General features: G+C 43.1%; 1 protein-coding gene across 4 annotated transcripts in view; it reads left to right on the top strand.

The window, feature by feature from the left end:
- The window catches only part of inavaa (innate immunity activator a), a 32,830-nt gene extending 10,765 nt beyond the window's left edge, over positions 1 to 22,065 (top strand). Inside the window, exons 1-10 of one of the 4 annotated variants that reach the window (XM_035381019.1) lie at positions 193 to 270; positions 5,650 to 5,767; positions 7,459 to 7,592; positions 10,872 to 10,994; positions 11,369 to 11,603; positions 12,676 to 12,729; positions 12,924 to 13,191; positions 15,018 to 15,185; positions 15,632 to 16,385; positions 20,931 to 22,065. In XM_035381019.1, coding sequence (XP_035236910.1) covers positions 5,704 to 5,767; positions 7,459 to 7,592; positions 10,872 to 10,994; positions 11,369 to 11,603; positions 12,676 to 12,729; positions 12,924 to 13,191; positions 15,018 to 15,185; positions 15,632 to 16,385; positions 20,931 to 21,026 — 1,896 coding nt within the window. In that variant the 5' untranslated portion in view covers positions 193 to 270; positions 5,650 to 5,703 and the 3' untranslated portion in view covers positions 21,027 to 22,065. Of the gene's footprint in view, positions 1 to 192; positions 271 to 5,649; positions 5,768 to 7,458; positions 7,593 to 10,871; positions 10,995 to 11,368; positions 11,604 to 12,675; positions 12,730 to 12,923; positions 13,192 to 15,014; positions 15,186 to 15,631; positions 16,386 to 20,930 lie in introns of those variants that run through there. The other 3 variants (XM_035381018.1, XM_035381016.1, XM_035381017.1) reach the window with 3 other exon arrangements.
- The last annotated feature ends 4,158 nt before the right edge of the window (positions 22,066 to 26,223 follow it).

Genomic DNA, 26,223 nt, shown 5'->3' with positions numbered 1-26,223 from the left:
CCGGAGTGTCGGGATTTTGTTTACACTGCGCTGGCCAAGACTAAAGAGCCGCCACACAAAAGAGCGTGTTGTTCTACACACTCAAGCCTGAAGTATGCGCGCCTCTTCGCCACTCCCTCCCATACGTGAGCCGGTACCTGCCCCCACACCCTTACCTCACTACGAGACGGACCAGCCCTGTTCGTCTGCGGGTCAGAGTACACTTTGGCTGTATGGAAGCCGCACTCAGAATTCATTCGTTACGCCAACGGGGGCCGTTTAGGGTAGCAAGTAAGTACTTCTCTGTTCCTTTATTTTTATTTCGAGGACATGGGGCCTTTTTATGTTCAGATGATTGATGACTGTCTTTGTGTCAAATGGATGTTTTCGTTCGTTTGACAGTTTCGTGATGTGCATTTACTTTTCGATGTGATTTAGCCGGCCTGCTGTTTTGTGTGTAGTATTGGTCTAACGGAATTTGATATTTAACAAACATTTGTAAGTGGGGGTTTCAATTTACATGTGTATATAAGTGCGAATATTTGATTTTAAAGCGCTTGGAAGAAAGTCATTTGTTCTATCTGGATCTGTTTTGAAGTTGCATCTACATTCCACGTGCAAACCAATGGAGTTTATTTGAGCGGAGCCACAGAAAAAAAACAGAAATAACAGGCTATACATAATGTCATCACTTGGTGTTTTGCTCCTTGTTCTGGGTAACGTTAGTGTGGACGGTTCCTGGGTTTCGAGTCTTCCTGGTGATTTAAAACTATTTCAGGGCGCTCCAAACTTTGGTAAAATGTGCAACTCGTATCTCCCGTAGAATGAAACCGAAGTTTAATGCCTTTTGTTTCGTAACGAGCAGGAAAGTGTCTCAGACCGCCGATCCATCGGCTTCGTGAAGAGGTGAGAGAGCGATTAGCCACCCCCACAAAGTGCGTTCTTCTCAATTGAATGGAGACAAAGATATGTAAATTTACTTGTACTACATAATGATCGGGTGTGCTAATTATGGTAAATATGGTGTATCGCAGGTTAATTGGTTTAAGTTGTTTTCGGGGAAATTACTTTAAAAAAATTTTTTGGATGCATTTCGGAAGAATTATATTTATTGTGGTAGTTCGTTCCATGTGTTTTTTTTTACACCCTTAAGGTAGCCAAAGGATCCAAACTGTGTCACCAGTTTTACATCGCAAATTATAGTAAGGTCATAATTTAATGCTTCTCGTGTCCCATTTCCGTTGGTTTTAAATAATTTCCATTCGGCGACACTTGTATCCTTGATTATTGCTTTGGAACTCGTGTCATATTGCTTCTGAATTCAGCTTCACGTACGCAATTCTCGATGCTGTATTTGCCAACAGTAGTTTCAAGGTTATAAACGATAAGCTGCCAAAATGTCCTTGGCGCACGGCTGCGTGAGTCACTATTTCATTATTGTAGCTTTTAAACTAGCCTGCGGATCCTTCTCGAGCCGGCAAATCACTTCTTTCTCCTCCAATCAACGATGATTGCATCACAGGGGAGAACTCTGCCCAGTGTTCCATAAAGAGGAAGCTCTCTAGACTGCCTGTCTAGCACGTGCGAATGTCCAGCTGTGTCACAGTTTTTATTGTGGGCTGGGTAATTTGCCCCTTGGTGCAGTTGGGTCAAAATATTGGTGTCATTTGCAAGAATCTGTAGTTGTTACGGTTCAGTCATTCATGTTGCTGTATGATGTCAACCTTGAGACATCAGACAGAGAACATATGTGTATGAATGAATGGGATCTGGGTTTCCCCAATTTTTATTTGTATATTGTGATTCGACTGTGATGTTTAACCTAAAGGTGGTTTCATGGAGTGCAATTAAGGACTTAGCCGGCTAACTTTTGGACACGTTTTTCAAATATGATTAGACGAAAGCCCAGGTGGTTTAAGCATATTTCCAGTTAACTCTTTTATCCCACTTTGTGAAATATCCCCTGGGTGTGAATGGGTATGGTCTAAGACCAATTTACTTTTGCCGTTTTATGTAAGGAATGTCTGATTGTTTTTGACAAATCCAGCACATTTGATAACTGCAATCTAAACACACAATTCAAATCCAATGCATCTCAGGGTAGTCTGGGTTGGATTCTGTCATTTTCAGACATTAATGCAAATGGGCTGAATAGTATGTGTTTTGTGAAAGTACACCAATTTCTCAAATAGTTTTCCCTTAAGGCTTGGGTTTGTCATGGGATGAAATTGTTTGATACCTGTACAAGCATTCCGATCTTAAATTGACTACAAATACTAAGCATTTGCCCAGAATTTGAAAACGTGCAGGCTACTTGTCAGCAATATAATAAGCTGTGAAATGAATTGGAGGAATATGTGAACTAATAGGCAGGACTGAGCAGGAAGGGTGCCGGAAAGGTGCATTTAGGTTTCAGTAAATCAGCGTTTTCCAAATTCTTGTGCCTGAAAAATGGTTCCAAGGATGCATGAAATTTCTAGCATTTGGTAGATACTCCTATTCCAAGCAACCTACAACACCATCACACATGCTCTGATCAGTGCCTAGCGATTGGAAAGGCAGGTCTCACAGAATGGATGCATTGACTCACTTCTATGAACAAATCAGTATCTTTTCACTGGTTCAATCAAGTCAGTGATTGATTGCACACATTACAGTTTCATCCATTGCATCATGGTTCCCATTGGTTCTTCCTCTGATCCCACTAAACCTGTTGAATTCAGGTCTTTTTGTTCTCATTTGCATTTTCGCCATAAAGCAAGAACCTCGGCCTTTGCATTTCCTGCCCCTTAACGGGCCAGTGCTTTTTTGTGATAAGTTAACAGTAAAGTAGTCACACTTGTCAGGGTCATAATGTTATAGTACTATCAGCCTAATGAGGTGCACATTCTGATGTTGGATAAATCTGACCAGCCTCCAAGGATGTGCTTTGCTAATAAAACAATTATCAGTTGCTTGTTTCCTTTGATAAATCATGACCTTGTGTAAATGGGATCTCCAATTTGAGGTGGAAATTCAAGCCAACTCTGCCACTGGCCTAATACACAGTATTTGCTAAAACTCATAAGAACCAGGAGTTTTATGGAATCTAGTCTCACAAGCTGTAACTGTTTTCATACCCCCTAGAGATAGAACACCCGGGAGTCATGTCTAATGGCAGAAAATGCATTGGTAATACTGAACAGAATTTGGAACATTTACTGTATCTCTGGACAATTCATGGAGATGAGGCAGCCTTGGCAGGCTTGAGAAAGTCTTGATCCCAGATGCTGTCTCTAAAGCCTCTAGACTGGGGAGTTACAGTTAGACTGGGGAGTTGCAGTTAATCTGGGGAGTTGCAGTTTGTGAGACTGGTATATTGAAAAACACTTCAGTGCCATGTATTACCCAGTGGTATGTTATAGTTCCGCTTGAATTGCCACGTCCAGTGGAACCCACACAAGATTGTGATTCATACAGGCCAAAAGTGTACATACACCTGGATATTCAGACTCAGTTTTTCAGAACTCTGCACATTTCATGTTACCATATATTTCTTTTGGCAAGTTAAGTAGGGCATCTACTTTGTTCACAGGAGAGGTAATTTTAAGACAATCGATTAGAGACAGATTTATTTCAGCTTTAATTCACTATATCAGAATTCCAGAGGGTCAAAAGTTTACATACACCAAGTCGACTGTCTCTTTAAACAAAAAGAAAATTGTCTTTTAAAAAATTGATGTAATGACTTTTTAGAAGCTTCTGATTGTCATAATTAGGAGTTAATTGGGAGTTAATTGGGGTGATGCAGTGGGTAGCACTGTTGCCTCACAGCAAGAAGGTTGTGGGTTTGAATCTCGGCTTGGGGCCTTTCTGTGTGGAGTTTGCATGTTCTCCTCGTATTTGCGTGGGTTTCCTCCGGGTACTCCAATTTCCTCCCATAGTCCAAAGACATGCAGATAGGCCAATTGCCCATAGGTATGAGTGTGTGTGTGCCCTGCGATAGATTGGTGGCCTGTGCACGGTGTGTTCCCGCCTCTCGTACACTGGGATAGGCTCCAGCACCTCCCGCGACCCTGCTCAGGATAAGCGGGTATAGATAATGGATGGATGGGAGTTAATTGGCACCTGTGGCTGTATTTAAGGGCCTACCTTCAGAGCCACTGCTTTTTTGCCCTTGATACCATGGGAAAATCCAAGCAACTCAGCCAAGACCTCAGAAACAAAATTGTGGACCTCCACAAATCCGGTTCTTCCTTAGGAGCGATTTCCAAACAACTGAAGGTACCATGAGCATCTGTACAAACAATTGTATGCAAATATAAAAATCTTGGGACCACACAGACACTGCATCGTTCAGGAAGGAGGCACAAATTAACTCCCAAGGCTGAACAAACTTTGGTCCGAAAGGTTCAACTGAACCCCAAGACAACAACAAAGGAACTGGTGAAGAAGTTGGAGGCATCAGGTACCAAAGTATCTACATCCACCATTAAGAGAATCCTACTTTGCCATGGCCTGAAAGGCTGTCGCGCAAGGAAGAAGCCCCCTACTCCAAGACCGGCATAGAAACATAATAAAGTTTGCAGGTGATCACCAGGATGAAGACTTAGCCTTTTGGAGGAGTGTTGTCTGGTCAGATGAAACAAAAATTGAACTGTTTGGCCATAATGATCAGTTCTATGTATGAAGGAAAAAGGGTGAGGCTTTTAATCTGAAGAACACCATCCAAACTTTGAAGCAGGGGGGTGGCAGCATCATGTTGTTTGGGTGTTTTGCTGGAAAAGGGACTGGTGCACTTCAGAAAATAGATGGCATCATGAGGAAGGAGAATTATCTAGAAATACTGAAGCAACACCTCAAGACATCAGCTAGAAAGTTAAAACTTGGTCATAACTGGGTCTTCCAGCAGGACAATGATCCTAAGCATACCTCCAAAGTTGTAATAAAATGGCTTAAAGACAACAAAGTGAAAGTATTGGAGTGGCCATCACAAAGCTCTGACCTGAATCCCATAGAAAACTTGTGGACTGAACTGAAAAAGTGTGTTCGAGCAAGGAGACCCACAAACCTGACTGAGTTACACCAGTTGTCTGGAGGAATGAGCAAAGATTCCGCCAAAGTATTGTGAGAAGCTTATGGAAGGCTACCCCATGCGTTTGATTCAAGTTAAGCAATTAAAAGGCAATGCCACCAAATACTAACAAAGTGTATGTAAACTTTTGACTCACTCTGAAAATCTGATATAGTACATAAAAGCTGAAATAAATCTGTCTTTTAGCTATTATTTTGGAATGACCTCTTATGGAAATAAAGTAGATACCCTAATTGACTTAACACAGGAAATGTATGGTAACATGAAATGTGTGGAGTTGTGAAAAATTGAGTTTGAATGTCTTTAGCCTAGGGGTTTGTAAACTTTTGGCCTCAACTGTATTTGACTGAAAGCACTTTGAGCTGTGTGCTCTTCGATTGTTATTTTAACAAGCTGGAGAAAGCATATCCCTTTAGGAATTCAACAGAGATAAAATATTTGGTTCGATGCATGTACCAAGCAGAAGGCCTGTAATGGCCAATTGATACATTTTATGCTTCTGAGAATGGCAAGAGCGAACCTCAGTTTTGTTTCCTCTGTAAAATCAAACTCTTTTTCTGCACACTGAATTACCAACACTTTTCCTCTGTTTGCAGACCTTCCTGAAACCAGGTGATAACTTCCCTAAGCTTGGAGAGGAAAGCCCCCAGATGAAAGACATGGACAGCAAGGAGGAGATCAGCGATACAGACAGTGGCATCATACTGCAGTCTGGTACGGACCAAGCACCTGCGCCAAATAATTATTTGAAATACTTTTAACTCTTTAGATGCTGAAATGAAAAATATTAATAGTTTAAAAGAAAAATATTAAAAGTTCAGAACATGATTAGTTCTGGTCATAACTGGTTTCTTTTTAAAAATTGTCAGTAGTCTACAAGAATCTCCTTGGTGCCCGATGGGCTCCAGGAACGTTTGAGCCAGGTTGCTGCGGTGTCTGTTGGCAGACATCTTGGTACGGGGTCTGAAGTCAGGCTGTGCCTGAGCTCGGTGCTTCATAGTTGTGCTGGCCAGGTCAGAATGTGGAAGCCATGTTTTTTTAGCATGATATACACAAGCCTTGGAAACATGCTTCTATATATAGTATCTCCTCAGGTTTAGATATACGGTATTTCACTTGGGTTATTCAGTCAGTTCCACTGAGTCATGCTATGTGTACACAGTGGTAATTATATGGGGCCTTTGTTGGCCTTCATATCATTTTAGGAAGTTTTTTAAAGAAGAATTTTAGTTTTGTGTGATTGAGAATTAATCAAGTGTTATTCGAGGTAACACTTGTCTTAATGTCATGCTTTGCACTTCTTGGTGGGGTTTGTGGTAACATTCTTCCCTGCTAATGTAATCTGGTCATGCACCGTCTGTTTTCCACAGTGGCACATTGTAAAGTCAGACAGAGAAAAGGGAAGTGTTATTCCCCATATTCACCAATACCGTTGCGGTCGTCTAATGTGCAACCTCCTGACCTGAGATTGCACCTCTGTCGCTGAAGGGAGTGCAGCGACCTAGATCTCCTTGTACCTGCAGAGATTTATCTCTTAATCTCACAGGAATTTGGTACACTCTATAGAACCAGTTTGGAGTCATCACTGGCCCTTTATGTGAACTTACATGCAGCAAAGTTGTGGAACTACTTTAGGCTCTTGGACATCCCCACATTGTTTTTGGCAGACCCTGAGGGCTGGCCAAGAACAATGAATGTCTCTTCCTGAGGGGCTGGCTGACTCGCTGAATCGCTGACTCATCATTGTTGACACATGCGCAAGTGGTGGTGTGCAGTAGGTGGTGGTATTAATCTTAACAATGAACAGTGAAACAAGGTTCGCATTGCAGGTAACTCACTGGCAAGTAAATAGGCTACAGCACGTCATATCAGTTCAAAGCACCCAAAAACATTCACTTGTCTGCTTGCTAGCTAAATAGATTCTATGTTATAGCTCAATGGCTAGTAAAAAGTAGCTAACATTTAATGGTGTGCTGAAATCTTACCGATAGCTAACTAGCTACTTAGCTAATGTCCATGTAATTGTGAAGCTAGCTTAGTTGGCTATCGATAGCCAGAGACCACCTTTAGGTATGGCAAAGTATGGCACTCACCATACATTGGATTCATAGACTTGTTTTGTTATTGATTAAAAAATATGAATAAGAAGGGAAATAATTTAGACTTTAAATTAAAATGAAGTATCTTCTGGAACCTATGAGAAAAGAGGGTCCCGTGCCATTTATTGACCAAAGTCAAGGGTCAGAAGTTCCAGTTTCTGACAGACAATGGTCCCCCCACGCTGCATCCAGGGTCTGAATGTCCACATTCCATGCAGCGGCTCAGCTCTGAATCGCAGCCCTCTTCAGCGCCTCTTGCGTAGCAGTGTCGGTTTTGACCGAAGGCCCTTGCTGTGTCTCTCCTAGGCCCGGACAGCCCCACCTCTCCCATTAAGGACCTGACGACTCACACACGCGCCATGAAGCTGAAGCACCAGGCGCTGGAGGACCGGCTGGAGCTGTGCCTGCTGGAGCTGAGGAAGCTGTGTGTGCGAGAAGCGGTGAGTTGAGCTGGAGAGAAGGCCTACTGCCAGGGGGCGGGGCCAGAGAGAAGGCCTACTGCCGGGGGGCGGGGCCAGAGAGAAGGCATACTGCCGGGGGGCGGGGCCAGAGAGAAGGCCTGCTGCCGGGGGGCGGGGCCAGAGAGAAGGCCTGCTGCCGGGGGGCGGGGAGAGAAGGCCTACTGCTGGTGGGCAGGGAGAGAAGGCCTACTGCTGGTGGGTGGGGAAGGGAGAGAAGGGCTACTGCCGGGGGGCGGGGAGAGAAGGCCTACTGCCGGGGGGCAGGGAGAGAAGGCCTACTGCTGGTGGGTGGGGAGGGGAGAGAAGGCCTACTGCCGGGGGGCGGGGAGAGAAGGCCTACTGCCGGGGGGCAAGGAGAGAAGGCCTACTGCTGGTGGGTGGGGAGGGGAGAGAAGGCCTACTGCTGGTGGGTGGGGAGGGGAGAGAAGGCTCACTGCCGGGGGGGTGGGGAAGGGAGAGAAGGCCTACTGCTGGTGGGTGGGGAGGGGAGAGAAGGCCTACTGCTGGTGGGGTGGGGAGGGGAGAGAAGGCTCACTGCCGGGGGGGTGGGGAAGGGAGAGAAGGCCTACTGCTGGTGGGCGGGGCCAGAGAGAAGGCTCGCTGCTGGTGGGCGGTATTCATTTTCATGTCCATGTCCGAAGGATATATTTAATTTAATTTTTTGGTGAGAACATCAGTTCACAATGCATTTCGGAGGAGAATGAATTGTCTTTAATGTTTTCTCAAATTTAAGCCTCATCTTGTGGCACGTTCAGCAATGAATCCTCATTTAAATGCCTAAATTAAAGGGAAAAGGTGCATACCTCAGCCTAACCCCCACCCCACCCCAGTCTCTTGACTTTTAGGTCCTGATTACACCCTTGTTGGTGGGGTGGGATGGGACTAGAGTACCAGCATTTACTTTCCAAGAGTTATGTACTTTATCTGAATAAAAAGCAGGTCAATGAACCCAGTCAGATTTTCCATCTGACATGGGGCTGGTGTCTTGCCTGTTGGGGCTTGCCTCTGTGTTTTTAGGAATATCTGATGACAGCTTTAGCAGAAGGGCTGAGGAGCTGATGCACTCATTGTATTGTCTGTGTCAGTATAGCTTCTGCTTCTTGGCACATGCCTACATACAGTAACACTGGGTGTAATTCATTCTGTCTTTTCAAAAACAATTTAATGTAGTTATTTAATGCAAATTAGGAGGAAAAGAAATTATTAGCATTTTTTGGATGGTATTTATACAGTCTGGTTTCAGCTATGGGGCAAAAGACCTTATCACGTACAATGAAATACAAATTATGTAGCTACTGAATTGTTTAATAGAATGTCTTATGAGAAGAAGCCTGTACCACCTGCATCAATGCATTCTGGTGAGAGATACCGTCCCTCATGAAGAAAACCAGATGAGATGTAAGGCTAGCCCTGTGAACACTAAGCTGTGTTTACTGTGATGGAGGTTGGTAAAGAAGTTGCCTGTTGGCCCATAAAGATACTTGAGTGATATGTAAAAATGGACTCTCCTCAAAAAATTGGCCACATCATTTGCAGTCACGTTAATAACACCTTGTTTCCCTACAAGGATTTAATGGCATAAAATATATTTTATATATATATATTTATAAATATATTTAATTGCTTTTAAATTATTTGTTGTGTGTATTGTTTGTTAAATAATATAATAGGTTTTATTTTTTGTGTGAATAAGTCTTTCAGCCGAAAGCTAGCAGCAACATAATAAAGATTAAAGCCAGTTACGATGTAGTCTGGGGTTAGAATATCTGCAGTTATTGTCTAAAGCTCACCATACCTGATTCCAGTGATTTGTTTTGACTGCAGAAAACACGCTTTTATAGTCCTAAAACGATAAGCACACGGACACTTGTTAAAGTGAGTAAGGTTTTTCAGTTTATTTTTGAGCAAAATCTTTTACTAAGAATCGAGAATGCAATAACATAAGGAGATGTGACTGCAATGCAAACGTGCTAACTAATGAGCTAATCTGACCCATCAGAAAGTCATCTACATTTCAACTCCTGTTGTTCTAACACAAATTGCAACTTAGGTTAGCTTGGTAGCTTTCCAGGTGTCATTTACATTGGAATTCCTGTAGAGTCTACAGTCTTATTGCGTAACATTTCATTTTGTTTTGCTGCACTTCAAAATTTAATCATGTTCCCAAATATTTTTGCCTACATTTCCTTGAGTTATTGTTATCAAATGTACTTCATTTTCATTTCCAGTGTACACCAGAGTTGTGGCTGAATACATGCTAAGCAAATTGATGAGGGTCATTTGAAGTTCTTTGCCAACAGTATTTGCAGGGATTGACACTGTAGATGAAGGAAGGACTGGCTGCCTCTGTGCTGACGCATCTGTAAAATGACATCATCCACTGACATCATCCACTTACACATTTGTGATGATGTCACTGAGTATCTTTAAAGTGAGACTTGTGCAAGGGCCCATAAATCCACTCCTGTAGATTATTACCCTTGGCCAAATACCATGAGCTTGTATCTTCATTGCTTCGACTATGAGAGTTGTAAATAGTGCTATTGTGAAAATCTGTATTTGTTTAAAAGTGAATCTTACAAATGAAGTTAATCAGCAAGATAATGGGATGTAATCTTCAGAAGCGGCCTTTCTTTTTTGCCCCCCTGTCTCTCAACATTGTACAGGTCAATAAGTGTGGAAATATATTTAGTGAGGAATGCTGTAGAATCAACGGGGCAAAACTGTGTTCTTTGGAAAAATAAGGGCGTTTAAATTTGAAAATAAGACAGCCTTTGCCTAAAATACAACTGTAGTAGCTTGATCTTGAAATGGACAAATGTGCTTTAAAAAAACTACAGAGCACTATCTGTGGGGATAAAACCCCTGTTACATCTAGGCTAAAGTAACAGAAATGCACATGTAACCTTTGTGGCATGGGTCAAACAGCCTTCATTCCTGAGCAAGCTACTACTGGTGCACTTCTTTAAAGCAAATGCAATGTGATTTGGAGCAGACCTGGGTCAAATAAAAATTTGTTTCGGATTAAAATACTTTTCTGTGCTCTGTTTATCTTGTCTGGTCCAATTGAGCCTGCCAATCGGCCCAGAAGGCGGGGTTTGTATTTTCTGAGAGTATTTAACAGGTTCCAGTATACCAGACAAGCTCAGTACAGCATACAAAATAATTTGAATCGAAAAGAAATGACCACGGTTTATTTTTGAGTCATGTTGGTCTGGCTGAACTGCTGTTTGACTCTGGCTCCTTTTGGTCACACAGGAGCTGACGGGACAGCTTTCGTCAGACTACCCGCTGCTGCCCGGAGAGAAGCCCCCGCGAATCCGCCGGCGAATCGGGGCTGCGTTCAAGCTCAGCGACGAGAGCATCTGGCAGGACGGAGGGGTGTGTTTCGATCTGGCCCATTCATCATTACTGGGATTTGATCAAAATCAGAGTTTGTTTATCCCTATGGAACAAGCGCTCCTGCTGTAGTTTGTAAGATAAGATTATCTTGCCAAAAGTGTTTCTGTATTACAAGATAAACATAAAGATGGCCATGCCCATACACATGACATGAGATAATGTGCATTATGATGTGGCCACACTTCCACATCATCAGCCTCTAGTATACACATTGCCAGGTATAAGTAGTATTAGCTTTAATCGCTTGAGTATTTAATAGCTACATTATTAGCTACTAAAGTATTTTCAAGTATTAGTCAGGGAAATACCATCAGAAATCTATTAACCTTCCTGTTCCTGGCTCTTCCTCCCAGGACCCTGAGCTGCAGTCCGTGGAGGCGGAGCTGGCCCTGCAGCAGCAGATCTATGAAGCGGCCCGTATGTTGGCCCTTGAGGAACACCTGAGCAAGCAGCAGAGGCGGAGCCGGCAGCAGCAGTGCAAACGGGAAGGGCGGAAGGTGAAGGAGCTGCAGGAGGCGGTGCTGCGGCTCAGGCTGCAGCATGGAGGAGGCGCCACGCCTCCTCTGCAGCACACAGCCTCCCAGAGAGGTGAGCAGCGCTTCCTGTAGGCCACCATGTGCACACAGTTGGGGGAAGTTTTCCCTCAAATTCCCTTTTTTATTTCATGACAACAATTTTAATTTCGCAATGACCATATTAAGAAATATAAGTGTCATCAGCTACTTGGAAATGCTCTATTTGGAAAAGTACCGTTATAAAATGAAAGTGGTCTTTTGGAAAAAAATATTACATTAAAACATATGCAAGAATAAAATTTTGAAATTTTTTGAAAAAATGAAATTATTGAATTACAATTCACAATGTATCGACTTATATATTGATGCTGTAATCTATGATTATTTGTATTGTAATGCCATGAGAGGTCACCAGGGCAGGCTAGGGTGGGGCAGTGCAATATAACTGAAAAAACAGGGACAAATAGAAGGTTCAAAAAGAAGTTGAAGTTTTATTCTCCAGCGGGCAGGTTATAAACAGGTAACTCAGGTAAAGTCCAAGAACCAACTTAAAACATCCCGGTGGAGAAAAAGGTTATTTAAAAACTCAACAGAATTCCAAAGGTGCTCAACATGAAGTGTCCGTTTTCCCCTTTTTAAGGTGGCTTCTTCCTCTTAAACAGTTCTTAATCATTAAGGTACTTTCCTGAATGTAGGTGGTCTTTTCTAAGTCCATTTCCCCGCTCCTTCCAGCCATGTGCTCTCTGTTCCTCTGCTTTCCGTGTTCTTCACTTTTCAAGTTCCCCAAGTCCTGCTTTAATTAGATGGCTTAAGCACCTACACCTGTCTGAGTGGTGAGGCATTCTGGGAGATGTAGTGTGTGCAACGGTGGCCATTTTGTGATGTGGCAGCCAATCCTGTGGCATTCTGGGAGATGTAGTGTGTGCAACGGTGGCCATCTTGTGATGTGGCAGCCGATCCAGTATGGGAATGTAGCACCCCTCTACTACATGTCCCTTTGTGATGCCACAGTGTCATAAAGCATATTTATTACATTAAAAAAAAAAAAATTTTAAACAAAACTATTTGACATATACTAATGCTGCTGAGAGGAAACGTTTTTTTCTGCCTGTTTACGCTATCATGATGTTGATTTGTGCACACAGATCCTGGAATCTCTGATGATAGCTCCTTGTCTGACACCGTGGCACTCGATGACGGTAAGATATCTGTCTCTACAACTGAGTCCGATTAGGCTTCACTCATGGAAATGGAATATACTGCCATGCATTGAAATAAAGTATGTTATCAATGTATTACAACAGTTCACAGTGTGTGGAAAAATATAAATCACTGGCACTTTCCGATATTGAAATATATGTTATAAATATACTGCTATTTTATGTGTCTTCAGATGTAGAGTCCACCCAGTCCTCTCTCCCAGCTTCAGAGACCCCCGTGATCTCCAACCCCCAAAAACCCCCTGAGGACCCCCCCCAGCTCCTTCCTCCCAGCACCCAACTCGCCCCCTGTCAGACTCTGGTGGACCTGAGGTCCGGAGAGGACTATGGCCTTGGATTGGAGTGCTCGCCCATCCAGAACTCCCCCTGGAAGGAGTCCAGCCTGGACCAGCCCTACCAAAACCCCAGGAAACCTCAGTCAGGCTGCAGCAGCCGGTCAAGGTAAAGGGTCCTGTGTCACGCCCCCCCTCCCCTGCGTCAGACCCCCCCCTCCTCTGTGTCCCCCCCCCCCCCCCCCCCCCCCCCCCCCCCCCCACCCCGCATCACCCCCCTCCCCCCCCCCGGCATCATCCCCCCTCCCCTGTGCCTCCTCCCCACCACCATGTCACTGCTTCATGTTCATATCCTCTCTTAAAGCAAGCTTACTCATTTTATCAGAGCCAGGTCTAAATTTATCTACTTTAAGAACCAAAAACATTTGTTTGCCTTGAATTTAGAAGACTTTGCACTTGATAATAAATCAATATTTTATCCGCTTTTACACACCAGTGTGCAGGTCACCTGTATTTTTTCATTCTGCTATAAGTGTGCCGCGTATATTCAGGTCAGATTTTGTCAACAAACACGGCTCTTCAGACCATGAGTACTGTCATTGTCTCCTGGATGTTGAATAGTCCCTGCCAGGTAAAACTCAGGAAGGCTCATATTTAAAGGAGAACTTCGCTCATATTAGGATGGCAGGTATGCCATCCCGCCAAGTTACGCATACAGCACTGAGAGTTCGGCACTTTTCAATGTTCCCTACAGAGATAACCACACTGACCAGACACTCAGCCCTTAAAAACATTACTTTTGGTACCATCTGACCCCATTTCAACAGCCAGAATTCACAAACAACTTCACACATCCACACAATAAAGCCCCAAACTTAGGGGATTTTGCAGAAATAATTCAGGAAACATGGGGTAGCATTGCTTTGGAATACAGCTTGTTTAATTTGTGTGAGGCAAGATGACTAATATTGTTCATAGTACAGTAACTTGGCGTGATTTTGATATCAATACTTTTAATGGCAGGCATAGATTTTGTCAGTTTGAATGAATGAGTTATAGACAGTACTTTGCATGTGTGTGTATGTGTGTAATTTGGCACTTGTGTGTGTTGAAAACGTGTTTTTTCATGAGATTTAATTTTCTTTCAATATGTTATCTTTTCCCCTTACTTTTGTATGAATACAAAGAATACAAATTAATATATTTTTTGAAGATATAAGAATTATCAAAGCTAAAACGGAGGAACAGATATTCTCCTCAAGCTTCCTGTTCAGTTCACTGAAACTATAGTGCACTTTTCTAATATTTTTCTCTTTTGCCTATAACAATGCAAAAAATCAAAAAGTGTTTTCTTAAGTATAGACTGGGGAAAATATAAAATATTAGACATGGGTAAAGTTGAGCTTTAAACTGCTGTTTGAGATCCGAAACCTGAAGGTTTGATACAGTACAATCAAGTAACTAAATGCAGTGTTTATCTTGTATATGCAAATAGGAAAACAAACATCAACTCGCTTTTGAGGGAAAAAAACATTGAGGTCCTGCTCACTGTTATAAGGCCATTAGGAGTTTAGGTACTGGGAGGCCTCTTTGGAGTGCCTTTGTTTAAGCAGGAATTCAGTTACACCCAGTGCTTTGAAGCTAAACGTTGGAGAGAAGAGTGGTTTTTGCCCTGACATGCGGCTTGATGACGGTTCAAGGAGATGGAGGAGGAGATTTGGGATGTGGGGAGAGAGGTTGTGCAATTGTGGAAATAAAGCAGCATATAGGCCTCTTCGCTCTGGTATGGCGTCCTCAGAAAGGATCATTACAGAGGAGTGCAGACCTGGTTGTAGCCTTGGCAACTGCAAAAAAATCCCTATAGGTTGTTTTTCTTCAGAATCCCAACTGAGTGATTTAAATTTTTACCATGTCTGCTGTAAGCGTTCACTACCACCTACAGGAGCTTATATGCACTGTGTTTACGCTCCCCCCCCCTCTCTCTTCCGGCAGTAGTCCGGCAATGACCGCTGTGTCCACACCGGGGGAGCCCCAGTTGGGAGACGCCCCCATCCCATTCCCATTGGCCAGCGTTAAGAGCCTGCCCCTGCACCACGCCCACTCGAACAGCGCCCCCTCCACCCCGGAGCTGCACACGCGCCGCCAGTACTCCCAGTCCTTCAGGTCAGTCTCGCCAGCACTGCTGTATGATGCTGTAGTGATGGAGTAATGATGGAGTAATGGAACTCCTCCTATATCCTTCAGCAAGGTACTGAACCTGGGTCAGCCAATACCCAGCTGTGTTACTGAATTAAATGTTGATAAAAAAGTAAGCTTTGTGACTCGTCCTGGATACATACAAATAGAAATGGAAACAATTTTCTATTGTACTGTACATCATAAACTCTCCAGTCCAACATCCACACCAGCCACATTGGACACTGTACTTGCCATGTTATTGCATGTGTGTTTTGAACTACTTTGATTCCATATTTGAACTTATGTCTCCAGGGTTGTTTCACACTAATTTGGCATTTCGTCATTAAGTGTCAGAGGCTGCGGAAAGCTGGAAACCTCTGATGTAGAATGTTGCCTTATTTGCTTTTTCCCCATGACCTTTTGTCTGACAGGCTTCCCAACAAGTCCTCTCAGGACTCTGATCAGAGACGTGGGCGGGCCCAGTTGCCACGGCGACGGCTGACCGACTTCACCACAACCTCGCCCCAGTACTCGCCCCTGAGGTTGGGACAGAGAAACCCTGTGTACCTGTCCAGCTCCGAAGACAGCAACTCTGAACAATCCCTGCCCTCGTACACCAGCTCACCCTGCCGCGAGGTCCCCGTCAAGGTGGCCAAGCCATGCCCGCCTCCGTACGGCTACCACTTTTCCCAGCACAACAAAAATGGCGGTGCCCACCACAGCAGGCCCCTGGCATTCACCGGGCCTAGCTTCTACAGGGTCTCCCAGCACCAGTCCACGCCCAGCTTCTACAGGGTGTGTGCCGTGGAAGAGGGGATTGGCTGCCCCCCTGAGATTGACATGGGACGGCTGTGCTTGGGCCCTCCCCTGGCACCCCCTCCCTTCTCCGGCCCCCCAGCCCGGCGTGAGCGCTGGTGTGAGGAGGCCCCCCCTCTGCTGCGGGTGCTCAGGCCCCCACCCCCCCAGAGCAGGCTGGCCCGTGCCCCCTCCCTCAGAGAGTACCCCCACCACCCCTCCCTGGGGCTGCCCCGTGAGCTGGTGTCCGAAGAGCTCAAGTCCTGGCACCAGCGCAGCCAGGTGTGCGGCCCACGACCCCGGTCCCTGGACCGCCAGGGCGCGTTTCGGCTGAGGAACGTGTCGGGACGGGACTCCCCTCTCTCGCAGCAGCACCACTTCCCCCAACAGGTAATGAGCACTTCAACTAAGTACCTCTCCACACCCATTTCCTATTATCTTTGGGCCAGGACCTATGAAGAGAGTCAGGCCTTACTAAAGAGCTTGGCTCAATTCGATGTCATTTCCGCCTATTCAGGAAATGATCTTGAGCGTTTTTGAATTCAGGAACTGAATTCCTATTCGGATGCATTCAGAGCCCTGATAGCAAGCAGGGTTTGACATTGCCACTTGCCCACTGGCCCTGTAGAGATTTCCCTGAGCTCTGGGCCAGTAATTTTTGGTTTTTGAGTGTCCCTGAAGTACATTTTTCTGACTGTGAAATTTTATCACATCTTTCCAGGAAAATGCTTGCTTTGTGATTAAGCACACAGAACGCAGACAGTTTGGTAGCACTAAACACTAGAAATTCTGTTCACACCGTCTCACTCTGTGAGAGTGTTCGCAGTGGCTCTCTATGGTGGCCCACAAGGGAAACATGCTCCAGATCAAGAAACGATGCAAATTCCAAAAGCGCATGCAAAAAGCAAACACAACAAGGGGAACTACTGAAAGAGAAGAAATATACACACATTTCTGTATATTTTTTCAGCTTATTGATTAGCTGTTGAAAAATGTAAAGTTAAATGAAAAGAAACGGTGTATCATAAGATGTCTGAATCTGTGCGAACCTGTAAGTTCAAATTCACCAGGGGAAAAGGGTGGTCGCTATCAGTCTAGGAATCCGTACATATTCACTGTTGTAACCCAAGTCGCAGGACGCAAAATAGCCGTTAGGAAAGCAGTTTGAAATTATGAAGCAACGTCTGCGCCATTGAATTTAATGGGTCGCGATAAGATAATTACGAGCGTGTTGCTTGTCTTAAAGTTGATACAGTCGTTACGTCATTACGTCACTGTATACGTCTGTATAAGTCTCCGCTTTCCCAGCAACCTTGTTACGTATTAAAATGTATGTCCTGTACAAATACACATAATAAACTATCTAAATGTAAAAAACCAATACCAAAATACATATACATTTAGTTTTATTATTACATCCTTATTTAGTCCTTCCAGTTTTTCGCAATTCAGAATTTTTGGAATTCAACACAACTTCAACAAAATGGCACGTTTTCCAGACGCTGCATAAATCGTAAAACGGTGCATTATTTTTACGAATTATGCAGCGTTGGGGAAAATGCGGCATTTTGATGTTGTGTTGAATTCCGAAAATTCCGAATCGCGAAAAACTGGAGGGACTAAATAAGGCTGTAATAATATAACTAACTGTATATGTATGAAGTTGGTTTTTTACATTTAGACAGTTTATTATGTGTATTTTTACAGGACATACATTTTAATAGGTAACAATGTTGCTGGGAAAGTGGAGACATATACAGACGTATACAGTGACTTAATGACCTGGCTCTCTAGCCCGTGGAAAAGCAAACCGGTTCTTAGAAGGTTCGCAAGTTGAACCAACTGCGAACCGGCACTAGCACCAGCCCAGAACCAGAACTAGGTTCGCGTTGGTGGAAAAGAGGTCAGGGCTGAGAATGCCGCCCTCAGTCAACAACGCCGGCGAGCATTGTGTGGTCCACCCATGTACGTAACTACCCCAGCTAATCTTGGTGTGTCTGAACAGAGCACCAAGTCATCAGCTGAGTCACCGTAAAGGTTTCTCCTGTGAAACTGCACCTCCGCCCTGGCTTCTGATGAATAGAAGTCAACAAAAAGAAATTGTTTTTTCTTTTGTTGTTGTTGTTTTTTTTGCTGTGCCGTGCCTATGGCACACGTGACTTTAGCCTGTTGTACTCAGACATCTGCAGCCAAGCCCGCAGAATCATGTCTTGCCTTAACGTCTTCCTGCGCTGGGCACAGCTGTTTGTGTCAGTTGCGCTCTGGTGTGATCTCTCACACCTTTGGGGGCGAAGTGTGTGTGTACACACAGGGCGCGACCTTTATAGTGGAAGGAATAGTTTCCCACTTCCCACAAAGTGTAATTCAACAAAGCACTGCTGAAGTCCTGCTGGCCATAGTTCTGTTATAGTCGTCTGTACAAAGAAAGACACAAAATGGCAACAGCACTTCCACTTGATTGTGACTGGCAGGCAAACTCCACTCTGACCTTTGACCCTGTGGCCTGTGTGTCAGCCATGACTCAGACGAGCTTCTTGACAATCTCTGAAGTACTGTGTGGACATGGCAGAAATGCGTCCCAGCATACACCAGCTTCCTGCAAAGCCTGCAATATGGGCATTGGTGTGTTTCCCCCTTAATTTTAGGTGTGTTTGTGTAGGTTTTTTGATATGGACACGTACAGTTAGTATTGACGCATTGTACCGCGTAACATGGAGAGTTGTCTAACACAGTAGGATTTTCCAGCCTTGTTTCTGACATGGTAACACAATGATTTCCAACACAGCTTTTTAAAAATGGAAATCAAAGAAAAAAGGGGTAAAATGAATATGCATTGCTGCCTGGTCAAGAGTTGATCAGTTTGCTGTAAATGCAATGTAATCTGTAATTTGTATTTTTGTCCTAATATTGTAGCTTGTACCTCCCCATAGTTTGACTTAGCATAAATCAGGTCAGAATAATGTTCACTGCGTGAACTGAACTGTGTTCATGGCTATGAATAACTGTACAAAATGAGTATTGTACCTTATTGAACCTGTGTCTTGTAGTTGTTCCAATGACCTCGATATGCACTTTTATACTTCGCTTTGGATAAAAGCATCTGCTAAATAAATGTAATGTAATGTAAATGTGCACATGAAGCAGTTGGCTATAAACACGCACCTGCAGTTAGGTCTCACGTCAGGCCAGATCAGAGCCACAGGCGCTTTGGTTTGGATGAGCACCTTCTGTCTTCAGGCTGGCTGAGGAAAGTTTCCATGACAACGGTCTAATCATCACAAGCTGATGTCTGGTTTTGATGTCATTATGAGCAAAGTCCTTCTTGGGCGCAACTCAGCTGTGCTCACAGAGCCTTAGGACCTGAGTCACAGTGAGTAGATCTTCCAAACTCAAGGCAGGTTTCCTGTTGCAACAGCAACAGTGTAATTCCAGTGGCTTAAGTCTCAGTGTAAATTAATTACATCATATCAGCCTGTTATATAATTAACGTGTTCACATGTCACACACACACACTGCAATTTTATAGAATGTAAAATTATATATGAAATGCAGGTTTACTAGAGAAATTGGCACCAGATGTAGGCACAGTGGGAGGATAAAGCACTGCTTCAGACACCAGACTTTAAAATTTTTTAACCAATAATAAAATTTGTTCACAGCTCCAGTGATGTATGGATACTTAACCCCACCCTACCCCACCCCACCCCATCTCACACACACACACACACTTGCCAATTATCTGTTAATGCATGCATGTGCTAAGCTCCCCTGTCCCGCCATAAATCACCCACAGAGCAGGTTTCAAAATCAAGCAGTTTTCTTTGAAGGGAAGACAGTAATGATGTCAGTCATCCGGTCGCTTCAGCATGCATCACAGTGTTTCTAGTTCTTGTTTGGGTTCTATGGTGCATTGCGCCTCTCTTCTGTTGGTCCAAATGAGAATAATTTGATGAGAAATTATGCTACTTCAGCTCTGTAAAAACAAAAAAAAAGGCGGGTGCTAGCTGCCGCAAGCAGGGCTAGCATAGCCGTTAGCCACCCAGTTGTGAGAGATGATATGGCAGCAATAAGGCCCAAAGTGAAAAATATTTATTTTCTGAGAAGTATACATTTTAAAGTCAGTTCATCATTGAAGTAAACCACTTGAAATGTTTCATATCTACGATAGTTGTGTTCAATGTTGCTGTGTGTTGGCACCAATGCTGTCTCCTTTCCTGTCCCCCACCCCACCAGCAGTGAGTGAGTGAGTGAGTGAGTGCTTCTGCCATTTGTGCAGAGACTAAGTCATACAGGAAAGAGTGCTGCAGTCAGAAAGTGCCACTGATTGGCCGGAGTGTATTTGCACCTGACTCCCAGGTAAAGGGAGGGTGGAAAGCCAGCAGTTATTGGACCTTGAGGGCTGTGATTTGAGTGAGACAGTGGTGAGACCTCTGACTCTGGAAGATTTTTATAGTGTGGACTGCTCGTCTTCTTAATCTGCTGGAAATGTCCAGTGTACACTCACTCACCACAGGAAAAAAGTCCAGAAAGACAAAAGCAGTGATATTTTCCCAGGGAAGGCATTAACTGAACACACTGGTGTGAGGGCTGGGCAAATGGTGATTTTGCACGTCTTTATATAAACAACTTTCAGTGTTGATAGATTGTAAGTCTTAAGATGGATAGGTTTATTAGGCTTGGGCTTGGGGATGGCTGGGAGTGGATGGGAACTGGTTCGCGATAAGAAAAGTAACCGTAAATGGAACATGTATTCGGACAGCTCTCTGCATTGTGTTGGGTGTTTGCGGTTCTAATACAGAAACAAACATTTTGTAAAACCGAGGCAAAATGCAAAAATAATTAGTAATTCGTAATTTGCGAAAGGTTAAAACTGAACGGAAGTGTAGACGGAGTCCACACAGTCTGACCCTGTCTGTGTGCCCTTCTCTTCCCCAGCAGTTCCCCCAGAGGCGCGTTCTGCAGAGAGCTCCGGACGGGACCCCCGTGCAGTGGTACGTGGAGGAAGACTCGGAGATCGTCAGCCAGGTGTAGCCTCGTTTCCACAAGCGTGATCCTTCAGAGATGATCGTTTTTCAGACACGGAACGTCTCTGGGGTCGCTGGAATTCAGCTTTATCGCCAAAAAAATTCTCCCCTGCCATCACTTGCAGGAGAGTGCAGGTCCTCTGGTGCGGGTGTGCTCATGACCTAGCTGAGGCCTCTGCTTCTGGCCCACACACTTCATGTCTGAAAAATCAGCATTTCCTGATAAATCAGGGGAAATCCCATCCCTGATTTCACTGAAAATACGCTGGACACACACTACCCTGCATATATATATATATTTATTTATTGAGCCAATGGACTCTCTCTGGAGCTGTGTGATGCAGGATGAAGCCCTGGATGCTGAACCTGATGAGCGCAAGAGGAGATCAGTGGGCCTGTGGCCCCATGAAGTGCACCACTGCCCCCCACTAAAAATACTGACTCTATTAACTGCTTTGCTTGAGGCAAGCAATGAACCATAATGTAAGGCAATATGCCTGTCTATTTGCTGTAAAGGAGACACTGTATTTAAAAAATAAATCATGCTGATCATGATGTTTTCTGTAGGGAACCCCAGATTTATTTTATTACATTTTTTTTAACTTTTAAAAACAAAATTCTGTTTTGTTTTTGAAAATTAAGATTTTTTTATTTATAGTTATTTTTTTGTTTGTGTGTCTGTGTATTATATTATGGACATCTTAAAATGATATGTAGTTATTCTTTATGGAATTCCTAAATCTAAATTCCGTTTTTGGCCAGGTTTAGAGTTAATGTTACATTACATTTAGTTCTAGTGCAGCAGCTTCATTTTACCATGAGGAAATGAGACCGTTAGATCCGATCATATTGCTGTTCTATCCTTATCCATCACACCTGTAACATTCTTAAACAAAGTTCTCTCACTTTGCAAGCGCTCGTATTTTCATGCTAGAGGTATGTCTTCTTAGTGTACACAACATTGTATAATGTGTGGATACTAACCAAAATACAGTGTATTGGCTGTAAGATTTTGATTATTTATAATAAAAAATGTTTTTATTTGTGTTAAATTGAATTTTGTTGAGCAGAAGGATTTAAGCAAAGGTGGAAGAAACCAGAGGATTTCACAAGAGGGGTTATAATAATATAATATAATATAATATAATATAGTATAATATAATAATACTGAGCCAGAATGTTACTTAGGGAGCAGATTGGCTTTGGAATTAATAACTAAATAAAAAATTATAGCAATTGATGATTCTGTCTTAAATATGTGTAAAATGTTCCTAGCTGTGTATTATATTAACTATTCATTTAAAATAATTTCTTTCATAATAATTTAGCTTTTTTGGGACTGATTACACAGTAATTGCTGTATTGCTGTATTTCCTTAAGCAATATTGATATTTAAATTATATCAGAATTATTTGTACATATGTTTAGGAAAAGTCGAAAAGGGGTAGATTTTCTTAAAGGCATACTATGCCTATTACCTTCAAAATATTATAATATAATATTTGTCGTATCTATGGTGGCCTGGTAATCTGTGTCTTTGCACGTATTTGCCGAATTTGTTGTCCTCAGCCTGTATTTCTTCTTCCAAAATGTGTTCTGTGTGTTTCTGTGCGTGACACTCTTTTCTGTGTGGGGAGGGGTGGGTGTGGCTACAGAGCCTGTGGGGTGGAGTCAGGTTTCAGCAAAGTGGCTGTAGCTAGCTAGGTACAGCAATGGCGGAGGTAAAGACGCACAAGTACAGTGAAGCGACATTCAAAAACCAGAGTCAACCTTGGAATTGCTTTTTCTTGATAACGACACATATCGACAAAACAGAGATATAAAAATAAAAATGGTATAAAACAGATACAAAATATAAACACGGATGTGAGTGGGTAGGTTTGAGGGCAGAGGAGGAGACTTCTTTGATTGAAAACAAAAGATCATAGGCTAGAAATCTTGCATAGTATGCCTTTAAATTGATAGCTGCTGCACACCTTCCTGTGGAGTCATATGAAGAGTTCTAAGTAAGTTAAAGTGGTCTGTTTCCCATAGCAGTGGTAATTATTCATAAATATTTGAACATAGAATGCCTGAAGTGACCGATCAAAATCGAGCATTCAACTAAGCCGTGTAATAAATTTGAATGATCAGTCTCCTAATGATGCATTATTCACTTGCTAACAGTTAGACTCATTTTCTGTCAGTAACAGCATGACCCCATGGAAAAAGGCACTCTGTCTGACTGCATTTTTTTGTCAAAGCCTGCCAGGCATCTCTCTGTTCTTTTCCCAGAGGTCTTCCACAGATCAAACTCCTACATTTTTGATAATGGCTGCACGTTTTGAATTTCTACATACCTCATCCCAGAAATGACTTTTTTTCTGTTTAAGATTTTTGTTACACCAAATGAAGCCACTCAACTCCATAGAAATAAATAAAAAATAAAAAAGGAAAAGAAATAAATGAAACAACAAAAATAAAAACCCCAAAAGATAGGAAATACATTAAATAGGAATCCCAGAAATTTCTAAGAGTGAAATGAATTATCTAACTGGGCCTGTTGGCCTCCTTAAATTGTGCAGCTACTGTGTACACCACACCAACAGCAGCGTTCAGGGCAACAGCAGTGTTCAGGTCAATAGCAGTGTTCAGGGCAACAGCAGTGTTCAGGTCAACAACAGCATTCAGGGCAACAGCAGTGTTCAGGGAAACAGCAGCTTTCAGGGCAACAGCAGCATTCAGGTCAACAGCAGTGTTCAGGGCAACAGCAGCATTCAGGTCAACAGCAGTGTTCAGGGCAACAGCAGCATTCAGGTCAACAGCAGTGTTCAGGGCAACAGCAGTGTTCAGGTCAATAGCAGCATTCAGGTCAACAGCAGTGTTCAGGACAACAGCAGTGTGCAGGTCAATAGCAGCAGTGTTCAGGTCAACAGCAGTGTTCAGGGCAACAGCAGCATTCAGGTCAACAGCAGTGTTCAGGGCAACAGCAGTGTGCAGGTCAATAGCAGCAGTGTTCAGGTCAACAGCAGTGTTCAGGGCAACAGCAGCATTCAGGTCAACAGCAGTGTTCAGGGCAACAGCAGTGTGCAGGTCAATAGCAGCAGTGTTCAGGTCAACAGCAGTGTTCAGGGCAACAGCAGCATTCAGGGCAACAGCAGTATTCAGGGAAACAGCAGTGTTCAGGGCAACAGCAGCATTTAGGGCAACAGCAGTGTTCAGGTCAATAGCAGCAGTGTTCAGGTCAACAGCAGCATTCTGGTCAAAAGTAGTGTTCAGGGCAACAGCAGCATTCAGGTCAACAGCAGTGTTCAGGGCAACAGTAGCAGCATTCAGGGCTGCAGCAGTGTTCAGGTATTGTATGTATGATCACTTTGTTCATATCCAATCTTTTTATTGGTTGATGCACGTAAAATGACCAATGGGGAGACATATTCTTTGTGGGCTAGGTGCATTTCTGGCAGGAAAAAGGAGAAAATGCAAAATCCCCTTAGTTTGGGGCTTTATTGTGTGGACATGTGAAGTTGTTTATGCTGGCAGTTGAAATGGGGTCAGAATGTACAGAAATTAATGTTTTTAAGGGCTGAGAGTTTGTGGCTGTTGCAGTAATTTCGGTGGGGAACCCTGAAAAGTGTCAAACTTTCGGTGCTGTATAGGTATGGGGCATGCCCCGCCAAGGCGTAACTTGGCTGGATGGCATGCCTGCCATCCCAATATACAGACAGCGACATCAATATGAACCCATGGGGAGCACATCAGAACCAGGAACTATAATTTTTTCGCTCAACAGACGTGCTCAGTTATGTCCTTGGTCACGTGCCTAAATAATGTGTAAGGTAGTATAGTGAAGGCATAGGCTAAAATCAATAATAAATAAAGAATTACTATCTTTGTCTGTGAGGTAGGAAAAAAATGTTTTACCTCAGAAAACTAATGATTTAAAAGTGATCTTTCTACCTAAAATAATGCACGTAGTTAACATCAATATTTGAGTGAAAGTATTTTATTTTTGCTGTCAAAAATGAATGGGCACCAATGGGGACTTGCTTTTTGAGCGAAAATCATCGATATCAGCAGGGGGCGACATTACATGCGGTGTTGGGGTTGAGAACCGAAAGCTGGCTCCTTGCTACAATGGAGCAGAACTGCGATTGTACAACAAGAAGGCGAAGGAGTCCTATACAGACATTGATGATTGATTGCGTTCTTCTGTCAAACAAGGAGTGAGGAAAAGGGAAGCTGGGAATTAGGGCCAGGAGTAAACTATGGTTTAAGTTTTTTAAACGCATTCCACATTATGATGGCTTTTTCAGGATATAATTTTAATATTGCATAGGATGTTATTAGTTTAATGACAAAACCATATCTCCAAATATCATATTGTGCAACATGAAATGAATTAGACAAACCAGAATGCTATTTTATTTCATATCGGGAACACCATTATGATCGTATGACTTTTAAAACTTTTAAGACTATAGATTTGTATTTGTAACATGACTATAGCTTTGTATTTCAGTAATAAGTGTATGGAAAGCAATGTCTTAAATTGTAAGAGGGAAAAGTTCTACTTGTAATGCTGAAAATCATCAAAACAGTTCATCGTTGCCTTCGTCTTTCTGTGACCATCTAACCACTGATGCACTGTGACCAGTTTACATCAGCAGATGGAGCTACCGCACAGCAGCAATTACGAGACTGCGCAGCGACAGTCGTTTGCTCACCGGCGCTTTGGTCCTGTTTCCAGCTCCGTGAAGCTAGCAACAATTAGACTTCCTGTACATAACTTCCGGTGAGTTTCTATCAAAATACAAGCACAGTATTAACGTTAATAGCGCTAATTAGTCCCGAAGAACAACATTACAGTAACCACGGTTTCTGAGCTTTGATAGAGACTTAGCTCTATTTAAAAACATTTCAGATAGAATTTAACATAATCGCTAGCTACTAGCTTCTATCTTACTATTTGGCTGGTTTAAATGACTAGCTACTTCCTTGCTGTTTGGCTGGTTTAAAATACTAGTTTGCTGTTTGGCTGGTTTAAATTAAGCCTGGAATATTACTTTGTATGTATATTTTTAAAAATTATGCAACAATTTCTTTGAAATCACGTTCCCAGCAATTGTTCCTGGTGTTTTAGTGTAGCCCGGCCATGCATTGCTATACACTGTCAGTTCAGTACTGGCTCATTTGCATACCAGATTACTGCCAAAACTAAAAATTGT

This window comes from Anguilla anguilla, chromosome 11 (genome assembly GCF_013347855.1).
Source record: "Anguilla anguilla isolate fAngAng1 chromosome 11, fAngAng1.pri, whole genome shotgun sequence".
NCBI classification, from domain to species: Eukaryota; Metazoa; Chordata; class Actinopteri; order Anguilliformes; family Anguillidae; genus Anguilla; species Anguilla anguilla.
The sequence above is the reverse complement of the archived record's forward strand: the minus strand, read 5'-3'. Positions and strand labels throughout refer to the sequence as shown.